Source organism: Heliangelus exortis, chromosome 18, assembly GCF_036169615.1.
Source record: "Heliangelus exortis chromosome 18, bHelExo1.hap1, whole genome shotgun sequence".
In the NCBI taxonomy this organism is placed as follows: Eukaryota; Metazoa; Chordata; class Aves; order Apodiformes; family Trochilidae; genus Heliangelus; species Heliangelus exortis.
Window position 1 is genome coordinate 2128642 of NC_092439.1, and position 12923 is coordinate 2141564.

The 12923-nt window shown below is 42.0% G+C and overlaps 1 protein-coding gene and 2 long non-coding RNA genes across 4 annotated transcripts in view; 1 reads left to right on the plus strand and 2 right to left on the minus strand.

The window, feature by feature from the left end:
- Positions 1-5465, plus strand: part of LMO2 (LIM domain only 2) — a 40593-nt gene extending 35128 nt beyond the window's left edge. The window contains exons 6-7 of the mRNA XM_071762577.1: positions 1788-2003; positions 4469-5465. Of these exons, the coding sequence (XP_071618678.1) occupies positions 1788-2003; positions 4469-4688 (436 nt within the window). The 3' untranslated portion in view covers positions 4689-5465. The remainder of the gene's footprint in view (positions 1-1787; positions 2004-4468) is intronic.
- LOC139804863 (uncharacterized) lies at positions 1371-12889 on the minus strand. Of its 2 annotated transcripts, none has more exons than XR_011729577.1 (4): positions 12767-12889; positions 11309-11463; positions 10216-10551; positions 1371-1935 (listed from the first exon to the last, which is right to left on the minus strand). It is a non-coding gene; the product is annotated as an uncharacterized lncRNA (long non-coding RNA). The 2 variants fall into 2 exon arrangements; XR_011729578.1 differs by lacking the exon at positions 12767-12889 and adding an exon at positions 12277-12759.
- On the minus strand, positions 7273-8767 carry LOC139804866 (uncharacterized). Its single transcript, XR_011729582.1, has 2 exons — positions 8583-8767; positions 7273-7538 (listed from the first exon to the last, which is right to left on the minus strand). It is a non-coding gene; the product is annotated as an uncharacterized lncRNA (long non-coding RNA).
- Positions 12890-12923: the final 34 nt, after the last annotated feature.

Genomic DNA, 12923 nt, shown 5'->3' on the forward strand with positions numbered 1-12923 from the left:
TAGGAAAAGGACCAAAAAGAATAAATTTTGAGAAATGAGGGCCTAATCACATCCTGAGTTCTCTGTGATTAATGAAAACTCAGAGGATGGAGAGCTGGTAGGAGAGGAACATTAACACAACTTTCAGGGCACAGCAGTTTAAACTTCGAAGAGTGAAAACCAGAGGAGAATTTAATCAAATAATACCTCAGGGTTCATCTTGCCTAAATGAAAACTGCAGGGTCAGTTTCTCAGCACAGAAATTCTTGACCAGTGGTCATTTCTGTCCACTGAAGAAAGTAATTTTTGCCCAGAAAACTGCTGACCTAGTAAATAAGCAATATTAATATAATTTTTTTCCTGTTGCCTGCTGGAAACTGAGAGCAGCCTGATCCTTCTGTATCAGTGCAGGTCTCCTAACAACCTAAGGGAGGACAGAACAGGAATGGTGGTAGAATGAGAACCCAATAACATGAAAAATTCTGGGGTTCCACTCTACCAGATATTGAGCACCTTGCATCATCATCTAGCAAAGCATGAATGTGCCAAGATACATCTTTCTTGTCACTAGCTACGGGTTTAAAATTAAGACAGTGCTTAAAGGATTGATCCAATGGTCTTTTTATGAACTTCCCTGGGTCTTGAATCCCCATCTTAGGGGATTCATGCCCTTAGCTGAAGGAAAAAAAAGAAGTTCTGCAGTTAAATGGGGTAAAATTTTAAAAACCCAAACCTTAAACCAGTTGGGCAACACCCTCATCTATTGTCTTTATTAATTTCATGATGTTCAGAGAAATGACACCCCCAGACTTAGTCTTCAAATTTACATTTCCCAACGGGAAATTGGCTGCATGTAAAATCCTTCAAGAGCCTTTTCTAGTCCTTTAGCCCCTGGTGAGACAGAAATTCCCTTTGCTTCCCCAAGGCACTGGAGTTAACACCTGCAAGCTCACATTTACAATATGAGCTCATATATTTTGGTGTTCCTGCACAGAAGATTAATGGTACTGCTGGAGTTCTTCAGTAAGTTATAGGTAAATTCAGAAGTTGTCTGTGTTAATAGGTTAATAGGTCACTTAGGAGTTGTTTAAAGGTAAATCTAAAAATCTTGTTGGGAAAAAAAATGCATTTTTAAATGGAAATGAAAGTATTGCTGTGTGCTTTGGACAAAAGAGAATAACTTGTGGTTGTGAAGAATGCAGTAAACCTCAGAGCACTTTGAGGTTATTGGCATCTGTCAGTCTGCATAGACATAACCAACATTTCTATGAAATGGTGAATCCCAGCAGCTTTTTGATTGTACTTTTGAAAAAGTGCATTCTTGAAATCTAAGAATCATGTTATGGGAAAGGTGTTTCTTTTATAAGAACTGTGTGGATTGAGACACGTGATGAGCAGTTTATTTTCTGTCCAGTTGAAGAAAAATTATGCATCTACACAGATCCCAATGTCCCAGTAAAGTCATAGATGCCTTTACAGTAATGAATACACATGGGTGATACAGAGATTGTCATGTTTATGCATTATTCTTTGAAAAAAAAGTAAAAATTAATGTGCAAATCTTGAGATACTCTTTAACTCCTTAAATTTAAAGCTGTTTTTTTTTATTAAAGCAAAAGAAGTGTGAAGTCCTGCTCCCTCTAATGTTAGAAGGATCAATTTTTTCAAGGAGAGAAAAAAACCCCACGAGAACGTAATCCCTCTTCTAACTTGACCGATCTTGTGCTTTCTTTTTCCTTCTCCTTCTTCTCCTTTGGATGCTTTCAGAGTCCATATCCTCTTCTCCAATGATTCTTTCATTCCCTCAGGGAGCCAGTGGATGAAGTCCTCCAGATCCCCCCCTCCCTGCTGACATGTGGGGGCTGCCAGCAGAACATCGGGGACCGCTATTTCCTGAAGGCCATCGATCAGTACTGGCACGAGGACTGCCTCAGCTGTGACCTCTGTGGCTGCAGGCTGGGAGAAGTGGGGAGAAGGTTGTATTACAAACTGGGCAGAAAGCTCTGCAGAAGGGACTATCTCAGGTATGCCACCCAACTCCTTCTGCTCTCCCTCCCTTTCTTGCCACCAGCTCAGCTTTGCTCAGTCGCCCAGCTGGTACTGCTACTGAGCAAAGGTCCATAAATTCCTTTTGGATTACTCTTCAACGTAAAGCCTGGCAGCAGGCAGAGTTGTAATGCAGCACTGTCTGCAAGCTCAGCTTGACAGAATCACAGGATTGTTCTGGTTGGAAAAGACCTTTAACATCATCAAGTCCAACCACAACCCAACCAGAACCAACCATTAACCCAAGCCTACCCAGTCCAGTGGCTAAACCATGTCCCTCAGCACCACAAATACATGGCTTTTGAACACCTCCAGGGAAGGTAATTCAATTAACTCCCTGGGTAGCCTGTTCCAGTGCTTAATTACCTTTTCAGTGAAGAAATTTCTTCTATTATCCAATCTGAACTACCCCTGGTGCAACTTAAGGCCATTTCCTCTTGTCCTGTTGCTTGTTACTACAAAGAAAAGACTGACCCCTCCTCACTCCAGCCTCCTTTCAGGTAGTTGTAGAGAGGGAGAAGGTCTCCCTTTAGCCTCCTTTTCTCCAGGCTAAAAACCCCCAGGTGCTCCTCATAAGATTTGTTCTCCAAAAGCAACAACAACAAAAAGGTAGCCTATACAATATATGAGCCACAATATGGCCTTGTATATTTTTGGGGTTCATGCTTTATGGTTCTGTTGGGGTTCTTCAGTTACAGATAAATCCATAAATTGTCTTCATTTATTAGGTCACTTAGGAGATGTTTATAGGTTAAATCTGAAAAATCTTGTTGGAAAAAAGCATTTTTTAGTGAAAATGAAAGCATTGCTACATGTTGTGTGCAAAAAACCCCACCAAGAATTATTTGAAATTATGAAGAATTTAGAAGGAACTTTTAGGACTTTGGGGTTGTTGGCATTCATTGGTCTGCACAGACATTTCCTGATAGCTCTAGGCAAACCTCAGTGTCTGCATGGGATTCTGGCAAGTGGAAATGGGGAAAGGTGATGAATTTCAGCCAACTACCCCTGAGCTGCCAATGAACTGGTTCCCCTGACTGGTTTTACTAAGTCCTGTGTTTCTCCAAGCATTGCCTTGGAGCTGAAAGGTGTATCAAACCAGGTGCCAAGAGCAGCAACTGAGGAAAGATCATTTAGTTCCCTCATTTAAGAACATGGTATCCAAGGTAACTGGGTTCTGTTCATTGTCCTGATGCAGTACCAGCAGCTCAGGAGGAGATGCTTGGACCTGCCTGGGACCTGAACTCACTGCCTTTTATCCACTGATTGATCCCTGTCTTTTTCTGGTGAAGTTATCATGGATGCTGAATTTTGCTAAGCTGAAGCTGAGAACTAAGTTCTGCTAGTGGGACTCCTTTAAAAAACTCTGCATCCACATCATCAAGCAGTGATCTAGTATTAGTTATCCTTTCCAAATCCTTTTCATCTTAAAATGGAAGGAAAAGACAGCGTGGCCATACAATTCATGTATATTCTTGCACGAAATTAAAAAAATTGTATTTATTTAGGAATTCAACATGTAATATCTTCCCCTACTATTGAAAAAAATGGCAACTTCTGTGTAACCTTAGTGTTACTTTCGATGGGCAGAAGTAAACACTGACATCTTCTGGCGGACCAAGGAAATGATGACTTTTCATCAAAGATCTCAATTTAGTGGGCGTTTTTTCCAGTTCAGAAGATGCTATGAAGCAGGCACAGCACATGAAAGAGAAGTGTAGAGAGAAAGAAGTAGAAAGAGAAGAACTCTTTCCAGATTTTTAATGGAAACTTAAAAGTCAAATTCAACACATGTCTACTTTGTACAAGAAATAGATGTGTACTTTGCAGACAACACCCCCATGAGCTCAGCAGGGATTTTCAGTGTGGATTAAAGAGCAGTTCAGATCACAAAAACTGTTTGGGCAAGCAGAAGTGTCTAGAAGGTCTTAGAATGTATCCATCTGAAACCCAGCAGGAGTGACTTCATGGATGTTTGAGTTGGAAAGAATCTCAAAAGTGGAGGCAACAACAAAGGACAGGGAAGTCTTGCCTTGTGTCAGATCCTTTCTGTAAACTACAATAGCAGCAGATGAAGATAGGCAAAACTTCTCAATGGAAAAGTAGTTTCTATTGAATACAGAAGTTGAAGTACTGATACAGCACACCTTTATGTTATGATCTGGAGAACTTTTACTCCTCCTGAAGCTGCTCAGCAACTGATGAAAAGGGCATTGATCAGAGAAGTCAATTCTATTGACTTTAGTTGAGGACCTTGGATGTTCTAGTCCAATTTTTGGTACTGTGTAGAGTTGAGCTCGACAGCTTTCCAAGTAACCTCTGCGTAACTTGGTAAGCCTGTGACTGTGATCAAGGCAATGAGGTTGTGTTCTTGTTTTGACTTGTTTTTTCCCATCTCCCCAACCAAAGAACTCTGCTTACTTCTCTGCTGTTGTTGTTTTAGGCTCTTTGGCCAAGATGGCCTCTGTGCCTCCTGTGACAAGCGAATCCGGGCTTATGAGATGACGATGCGGGTGAAGGACAAAGTTTATCACCTGGAATGCTTCAAATGTGCTGCCTGCCAGAAACATTTCTGTGTTGGGGACAGATACCTCCTCATCAACTCAGACATAGTGTGTGAACAGGACATCTACGAGTGGACTAAGATCAATGGAATGATCTAGCAAGGACATGCCTCCATCAAAGACATCTCACGGGTGACACCGATGCAGAGCTGCAGCGAGGAGATCATCACCTTTGAGGTGGCTAAAATGGAGGGAAAACACCACGGAGTTGGCCCTTTGCAGGCAGTGATTTGTAAAATCTAAACTACACCTAGGTGAAGAAGGGAGACTGAAGCAATAGTAGATAGGCTGACTCCTCTTATCAGAGGTGTATGGACAATAACTGACAGCAGCCACGTAGGTGAGAGCTGGGGAACAAACACAAAGTGGTAAGAAATGGAATAACTGGAAAAAAAAAACCCATAGGGTGTTCTGTAAAGAGCAGTCATGACTTTGTCACCTGCAGACTAGGATCGTGCAATTGAATTTTCTTTTTGTCTTGTTTTAGTTATGAGTTTAGACAACAGCTCCTAACGTAGACATGAGGAAGAATACTGGAAGAAAGGGGCCACCACTTAAGTGGTCATTCTGTATGGCCTTACACTTTGGGTAGGAGATAAAGTGGGAAGAGGGTGGGGCCTATTTTTGCATGGATTTTTTTTCTTTTCTTTGAGAATGAACAGTGCATCCTCTAGTCCCAAACTCTTATTTTAAAAAGAACCTGCTGAACAGTTGTTTTCAGGCACTGCTGTTTAAGGATGAGATGTTCCACAGATCATTTCTATACAAATATAAATCTAAAGAGTTGTTCAACTATTTTATTAACTTAGATTATATCGATAAAATATTTGTTGTGTGTAGTAAGACTCTGCAGCTTTAATAAAAATAACAGAAGAATTGAGTGTTACTTCTCTTCTATGGACTTGGGATGGATTTTTTGTTTGGTTTTTTGTTGTTGCTTTTTTTGTAGCAGGGTTTCTACACTTTGTCTACAGCTGGTGCTTGCTGGATTCACTTAAGGTTGTGTTTCAAAGCAGTAATGTGAGAACCAGAGGTCTCAACAGGCCTTGCAGAGTTCCTTATGCTAAGGAGAAATGAGATAGTGTTGTAGGAGAAATAATTAGATAGTGTTGTGTGACACTGAAGCTCTTTGGTGTTCATGAGGATGTTTTGAGGCTGGTGGCCCACAGAGAAACACATTTGGGAGTTACTTCACAACAAAGACAGAGCCCATCTGGTCTCAGAGATCATATAAGATTAGGGTCTCCTGCAACAGGAGCTCATCCTGATTTTGCTCTGGATTATTGAATTCAGTATAATATCACTAGACCAAATAAACACTTGATAGTATTTAGAAAGAATTCAGCTCAGAGCCTTTTCTGCAATGACTGTCATTTGTTTCTTAGGCAAAAGCATATTTCTTAGCACTGCAGTAATGCAAAGAGCTTGAGAAGTACTTGAAAAGTCAGGCAAAAGTTGACATTTGATATCTTACTCCCATAGAGACAAGTACTGGGTGTTTAGGCAAGCAGGGAGCAATCTCCACATGAAACCTTTTCAGCCTGCAGGAAGGTCCAACAAGCTTCTTTTTTCTGAGATGAATAGTCTTAAGTTCCTTCTTTTATGAAAGCTCTTTCACACCCATGATGCTCTCTGTTTCTCATCTCTGTTTTTACTGGTTCTACCTTATTCTTTTTGAGAACTGCTAGAACTGCACCTTGTATTCAAACACATTAAAAAAATAAAGCTTATATCACAGCTGAAACAAGTCTGAGGGACTACTCAGAAGACACCTGGCATTTCCTTTCACCCCATCAGTACTAATGTGAAAGAAACAGAAATTAAGCAGATGAACACCTATTTGTCTGATTATTTTCAATGAACTTGTCACCTCAGGATTCCCTCATCCAAGTTACACTACCAGCCAATGACATTTTACAGTGGTTATTCTGAGATCTCTTCTCTCACTTTTGTTGTCACAAGTAGTGTCAGGGGCTTTACATTTATTACCAGTGAAGTTGGGAAACTTAATCATGAGATCATGCTTGAAAAGTAGAGCTTGAGAGCTCTGGGATCTTGCCCTTCTCAAGTGATATACTGACCTCTGGAGGCCACAGGCTGTTGGTTAGAGTTGTAATTCTTAGCCTAAAATATATCCCTGCCACCACAGGCAAGAAAGCAATGTACCCAAGGAAACTAAAGGTATTGTATCTCTTCACCCTCAACAACAACTTGCAAATATTTGATCCAGCTAGAGATGAAGCCTCAGAACCCTGTTTACTCAGCTTGGTGGATGTATCCAGGATGCTAATGCAGGGTGGGAGAAGATCATTCTTCAGGATGGTGCATGGGAGCACATAAAGTGAACTCTGCCTCACCAAACAAGGCAGCAGCAAGAGCTCTGTGGCAGACATCTTCAAAGCTTTCCAGGTCATCATGCCCTGCCATGGCACCCTCTCAAAAGCCCCTCTTCTTGAACTCTGCTACATCAGATGGTGCTGCCAGCTGAGGGGTCTCTGGAAAGGAAAACCATGGTAGCCATCTGAGTCCTGATTGTGTGAGGGCCAGTGGGAGAGAAAATGAGCTTCCCCTTGACAGATGAGACAAAGTTTGACTTTTCAGAATTGCTAGGAAGAGGTTTTGAGCTGCATCCTGATCTCCTGCAGCACGATGGTGTAACTGACTCTAAAATAAGTGCAATCACTGAGCTACACCAGCACTTGTTATAAGATCACCAGGTAGTTTCAGCATTAAGCTGAAGTAGAAAATGACAACTTCTGGCAGAAGAATGACAACTTCTGAGCAGTGGTATTACTATAAAATCATACGAGTTCTGGTGGTGGGCTTTTCCCCACCAGGTTCCTAACTCTTGCTTTGTGGATCCAGGAGGAGAGAGAAGAGATTCTTTCTGGAATTCATGTGACCAACACTTCACCTCCGTCCTCATCTCTTGTATGTGAGGACTCTCTCCTGAAATCACAAGAAAATAAAATGTTCCACAACCAATAGCAAAAATAAAAGCAAAGATGATTTAAGAGCATAAGCAAAAATCACAGTATTGCTGAATATGACTTCATCAGCTTCATATTCAAATGCATTGTCCTTTATATGTTTTCAATATCAGCAGTATTTTAAAAGGCATATCATCCTTCAAGATTTCCCTTCTTTGTCCCCATTATTCAATGTCAGAGTAGGCAGATGAGAGCATTACCATCAATACCTCTTTTTTAATTCCATGCCCTTGAATAAGGGCAATAAGAACCCTGCATAATGGAGTTTTCAGCAGAGAGAGTAAATGGGAATCGGTTGTTGATTCAATACAGGATAGAGAAACTGTCTCTCCCATCTCTTTTTCTCAAGGTAATACTGTGCCTCCAATTGTCATTATACCCAAGAATCAAATTATTTGGATTCTGGACACATCAGCAGAAAACCAAAGACTCCCTGCCAGTTCCATAGCCTGCTTGGAAGAGAACATCAGAGAGCATCACTCATTTATACGACTGCCAGCTCGAGACTGTAAATTCAGAAAACAAGAAGGCCTCAGGTGCTGCACTTTAACATGGCTTTCTGCTCCTGAATCACCCCCCTCTCCCTTCCCACCCCCAGCACATGCAAGGTAATGTTTTATCTCTGAAAGACAAAGCTTTTGAGCATCTGCTGGGGTGAGCGTAGCCCCTGCATGGCCTGAATGTGAATTGAAATTGAGACTCTTCAGTATATTAATTGATAAGAGTCACTTGTGACTTTGAAGGAGATTCATGACACTTGGAAAAATAATCTATAAAGATTGTTGTTGCTTGAAAAAGACCTGTGCAGCATCAGCTTATTTCACCTGCAGTAGGTTCATCTCTTTTATAGTGTGTTCTGCACTGCAGGCAAAGGGAATTTTAATGGACACTGGAAAAAAAATGATCTATTCCTCTGGCCTGTGACAAAAAAGAAACCATAAAAAGGCACAGAAAAGAGAGATTGAGATAGGATATCAGAAAACATTGAAGGAACTGTAATTACATTAAGATTGAGAAGCCTGTCAATGGGATGAAGATTAAACTGGCAGAAAGTTGAACCTTGTTTGAAGCCACTTGTTCTCTCCTGCTGTGGGCTGCTTTGTACCAGGCTAATGAGCAGGCAGATCTCTGAAAGCTTCCTAATAAACCTAGAGATCTCTGATAGTTACTTCATCACCATATTTTGCAGAGAGGTACCTTGTTCCATTTAATGCTTTCAAGTGCCCTGCAAGCATTAGGATCTGCAATCATCAACCCAAACATGCTTCACAACACCAGGAAATGCTCAGTTGGCCCAGAAGACAGTGCTCCATGAAAATGTAGTTATATTTTTTTGCAGTCAGGAGGTGTGAGTGAGTGAGGAACGAGCCATGGTGCAGTCACCCTGGAATTCTTGGAGCTGGACCAGCAGTGAGTTTGACCCAACATGCACAAGAAGCGTGTTGTCCAGCTGATAAGGAAACTGAGAACATGCATCAGCAAATACAGTTTGTTTATCCTGTAGTAACTGGTTTTGAGTACTACAAGCAAAAATGGAGGCTGGGTCTGCACTAGAGAGATAAGAGCTCTGACCAAAAGGACGACCAAAGGTTGTACCAAGCCTCCTGGAAACTTCAAAAGAGAAGCCTTTGGTGGGAATGGATGACTAAGGGAATTGCAAAGGGCTTCTGGAGTCTTTTATCTTTGTGTTACCTCCTCAAATCCAGCTCAACACTTCAGACATCTATTGTTGCCATGGTCTGATGAATGTAGGCTGGGCTCAGACTTGTTCCTCCTGATGCACAGGTGTTTGTAGCCAAAAATCCCACCATTGTGGCCATGGCTACCTGGCTGCCTTGTCAACAGTCTCAGCTAATAACTGAAAGCGTGTGGAGCTGGAAAAAGAGTGGAAGCAGATAACATGGAAGGGAAAACAACTCTGAGTTAAGCAGCTCTGGGAAAGAACAAAACTTGGGTGTGCCAGTTCATGTCAATATGGAGCTTTTAATCTGAAAAAAAAAAGCCCAGTCTCTCAAATTTACTCCCTAAGTGGGATTCCAAACTCAGCAAAACATACATAAATACTTTAGACCCATTTTGGAGTTAAGAATCTGAGACAAAAAGATTTGATGATAAAAAAAAAAAAGACAAGCCTGAAGTCACAGAGCACCTGGACTTGAAGCTGTACCATGCAAGATAGGGGAGGACCAGTGGTGGCTTTTTGACAGTCTTAGGCAACTGATGAGGCTCAAATTCAGCTTGTACCCTCCCATGTTGAGGGACCTGCCTGGATTACTGCACGTGGAGCACCTTGTAGGATACAGAAGGACAAAATCTGGGAGCAGATTCCAGCTCCAGTTGCTTCCAGTCTTCTGCTGTAACCACTTGAGTCCATCAGCTGAATATTTGGTGATTCCTTTGATTCATTTGACCTTGGAGCTGTCAAGGCCAATTCACCCACATGGGAGAGAGACTCTGGAGGGGTGTTGTGGTGTTGTGGTTGGCTGTGCCTATGTGGCAGTAACAAGGAAGGGATTGTTTTTAAACTGTTGTTTCCTTCAGTCAGAAGGCAGCCTGAAGCTGTATTCTGACAGATACCCCATTTGTTACTAAAATGTCCAACAAGCTCAGATGTAATATTTAGTTCATTCACCTACACGTTTCACTGAAATTCTGGCTCTGATCTCTGAAGCTACCTCCCTGTCAACTTCCACCTCTCATCTGAGATTCACTCCTGTGAAGCCTGAAAAAGTGATTTGGTTATGAGGTCATATGTAGATCCCCCACCTTTCAAAAAGCTGCTGAACTAGCTTTGTGTTTCTGTGATTCACTGAAGTCACTGCATCATTACACATTTTAAAATTTTCTTACCTCCCTCAGTGCCCTTTATTCCAGCCACTCACTGTGCTCTGGTTAATTTTAGATGATCAGATTTCCAAGCAAAGGTCAATGCAGGGTTGTTCCTATGAAGCTCTGACATTATTGCATCTTTGCTACAGTAAAGAATAAACCCAATAGTAATAGTATAATAACAATATAAATTTTCAGCACCTCAGCTTCTTTCTTGCTACCAATTCCCCAAGCTGTCTAGTCCCCTTAAAGTTAGTTTTGCCATTTATTATTGTCCACTTTGGCAACTAGGAAGCTGATCTTGTGAAATTTAGACCATCCCCTGACCAAAAATCCTTGCACATTAGGAAATTTACAAGAGACACTCAGCACCTGCTGGCAAAGATCCCTAGTGTGGCATGTCAGTAGATTTTCAGTAAGTAACAATAAATGAAGGATGATGAAAGCCTCGTCATCTTTCAAAGATTAAATGTGGGATGCATGAAGCAATCTGAGAAATTTTCAGCCTGAGGAATACCTCAGATGTATTTAGCCATTTGGGCTCCAAGACTGGTGATAATGGAAGAAAAATTAGGCTCCTATATTAAAGTGGAAAAGACTCTTTATGTCTAGACTGAGCTGAAAAAATGCCATGATAACTTAAACTATTTCCAGAGTTGGTGCTGCTGTCAGTTATTTGATGGAGAATGTGAAGCCTGCTGTGGGTAAAACATTGAAATGCTACAATTTTAGGTTGATTATTTTTTTGTTTGCTTTTGGGTGTTTTGTTTCAGGTTTTTGTGTGTGTGTGTGTGTGTGTGTTTAGTTTCTATTTTGCAATTTTTTTTTTTTTCCCAGCTGGAATTGGCTGCTGGAAAGGCTGCCCATGAACTCCAAGAAAAGAAACAAATATCTAGTAACCTTGATAACTGTGGAGCTGTCCTTGTATATCACATCTAGAGTTTGACACATTTTCACTCAAGATTTCTGTGGGCTAGCTGATGGCTGGAAGCTGGTGGTTTTGTGGTTTGTGGCTCAGGAGAAGATGAGGCCAGAGGTTTGGGTTCTAGAGGCTCCTGTGTTAAGGCATAAAAATTGATCTGTAACACATTCCCATCAGACAATATACAATATTATTCAATATTCACATAGAATAGAGGATGCAGGGAATTCTAGAGTTATATATCATTCCTTTAATTAGCATGATCTAAGGCACCAGAGGCTATGGGACTTAAAATGAACAATTCATTTTACATGACTGCAAATTTGGCTGACAACCCCAGGATTGAAACAGGAACCACCAGAGAAAAATCCCTGAGTTTTTGGCTGGGTATCCAAGATCATGACAGACTCATCCCATTTGGGACCACCACCAACAGTGGGTCTGAAACACTGGGAATTCTTTACACAGACCTGGGAGCTTGGCAGAGCAAGACCTGAGGTTGGCAAAAATTTCCGTACTCCTACTATGAAGCCAGGAGTCAGAATCCTCCTAGAAAGTCTTAGAGGAAACCGTTTTTTTTATTCTGGAAAAGACCTTTTAATTAAGTAAATTCATATTAAGTGAAAATACATTTTCTCTGAAAACATATTTCTTTCCAGTGAAAGTTTAAAAAAAAATCTGGCATTTCCACATAACCCTAAGATGAAGCATATATATTTTTTTAATGGTACCAATCTCAGTAAGTTTATTTTCCCAGGTATATGTACCACTACCTTTCTAACTTCAGTCCTAGTGGATTCTAACCATTAGAACCACCCTATAAAGGCTGATGATATAAGCAGCCTTGTGTTTGCCTCATTAGTGCTATTCTAACATTAATTATTATTACTTTTAATAACAGGAGACTACAAAGCAGTGACAAAGAATCTGGAGGAGCTGTCAGTACCCTCATCTTTCAAGGATATCCATGGTCTGATCCTACTAGGACATACCCACATGAAGACATGGCTCCAGCTGCACACCAATAACTTTTCTGTTTCAGGAGAGCAAATTAAGAACCTTGATGTCTTAATATTCCTTAAGAGCAAAGCACAGATTCATGTGCAGGTGTTGAGCTGACACGTTGACAAGATGGGCTCGGGCCAGTTGCCTCACCACAGGGCACAGACACCATCTGGGATGCTGCAGGGTAACCTAATGCTGTAGGACACCTCACAGATGGCCAGACACCAGTAAAACCAGTGCTGTACTGGAGCAGGGCCTGAAGGTCTGGCAGCCCGAGCTCCTCAAGGTGTGAGGCGCCTCTTCCCCCGCGGCTCCTTCCTGCGCGACGGGGACCCACTGAGACAGCACCGGCGGTTGCAGATGACCGCCTGCCCCGGCCCCGCCGCTGCTCGAGGGACTTCCACAGAGGCAGAGAGCGGGACGCTGCTCACCTCAAGGCCCGGTCCCGCCGATCCCAGGTCCCGGTCGCGCCGATCCCAGTCCCCGATCCCGGCGTCCCGGTGCTGAGGGAGGAGGATGAGGGAGGGGTGGAGGGGGGGAATATGGGGCGGCCGCCAGGGGGCGCTGCGGGGTGTGTTCCCCCCCCCC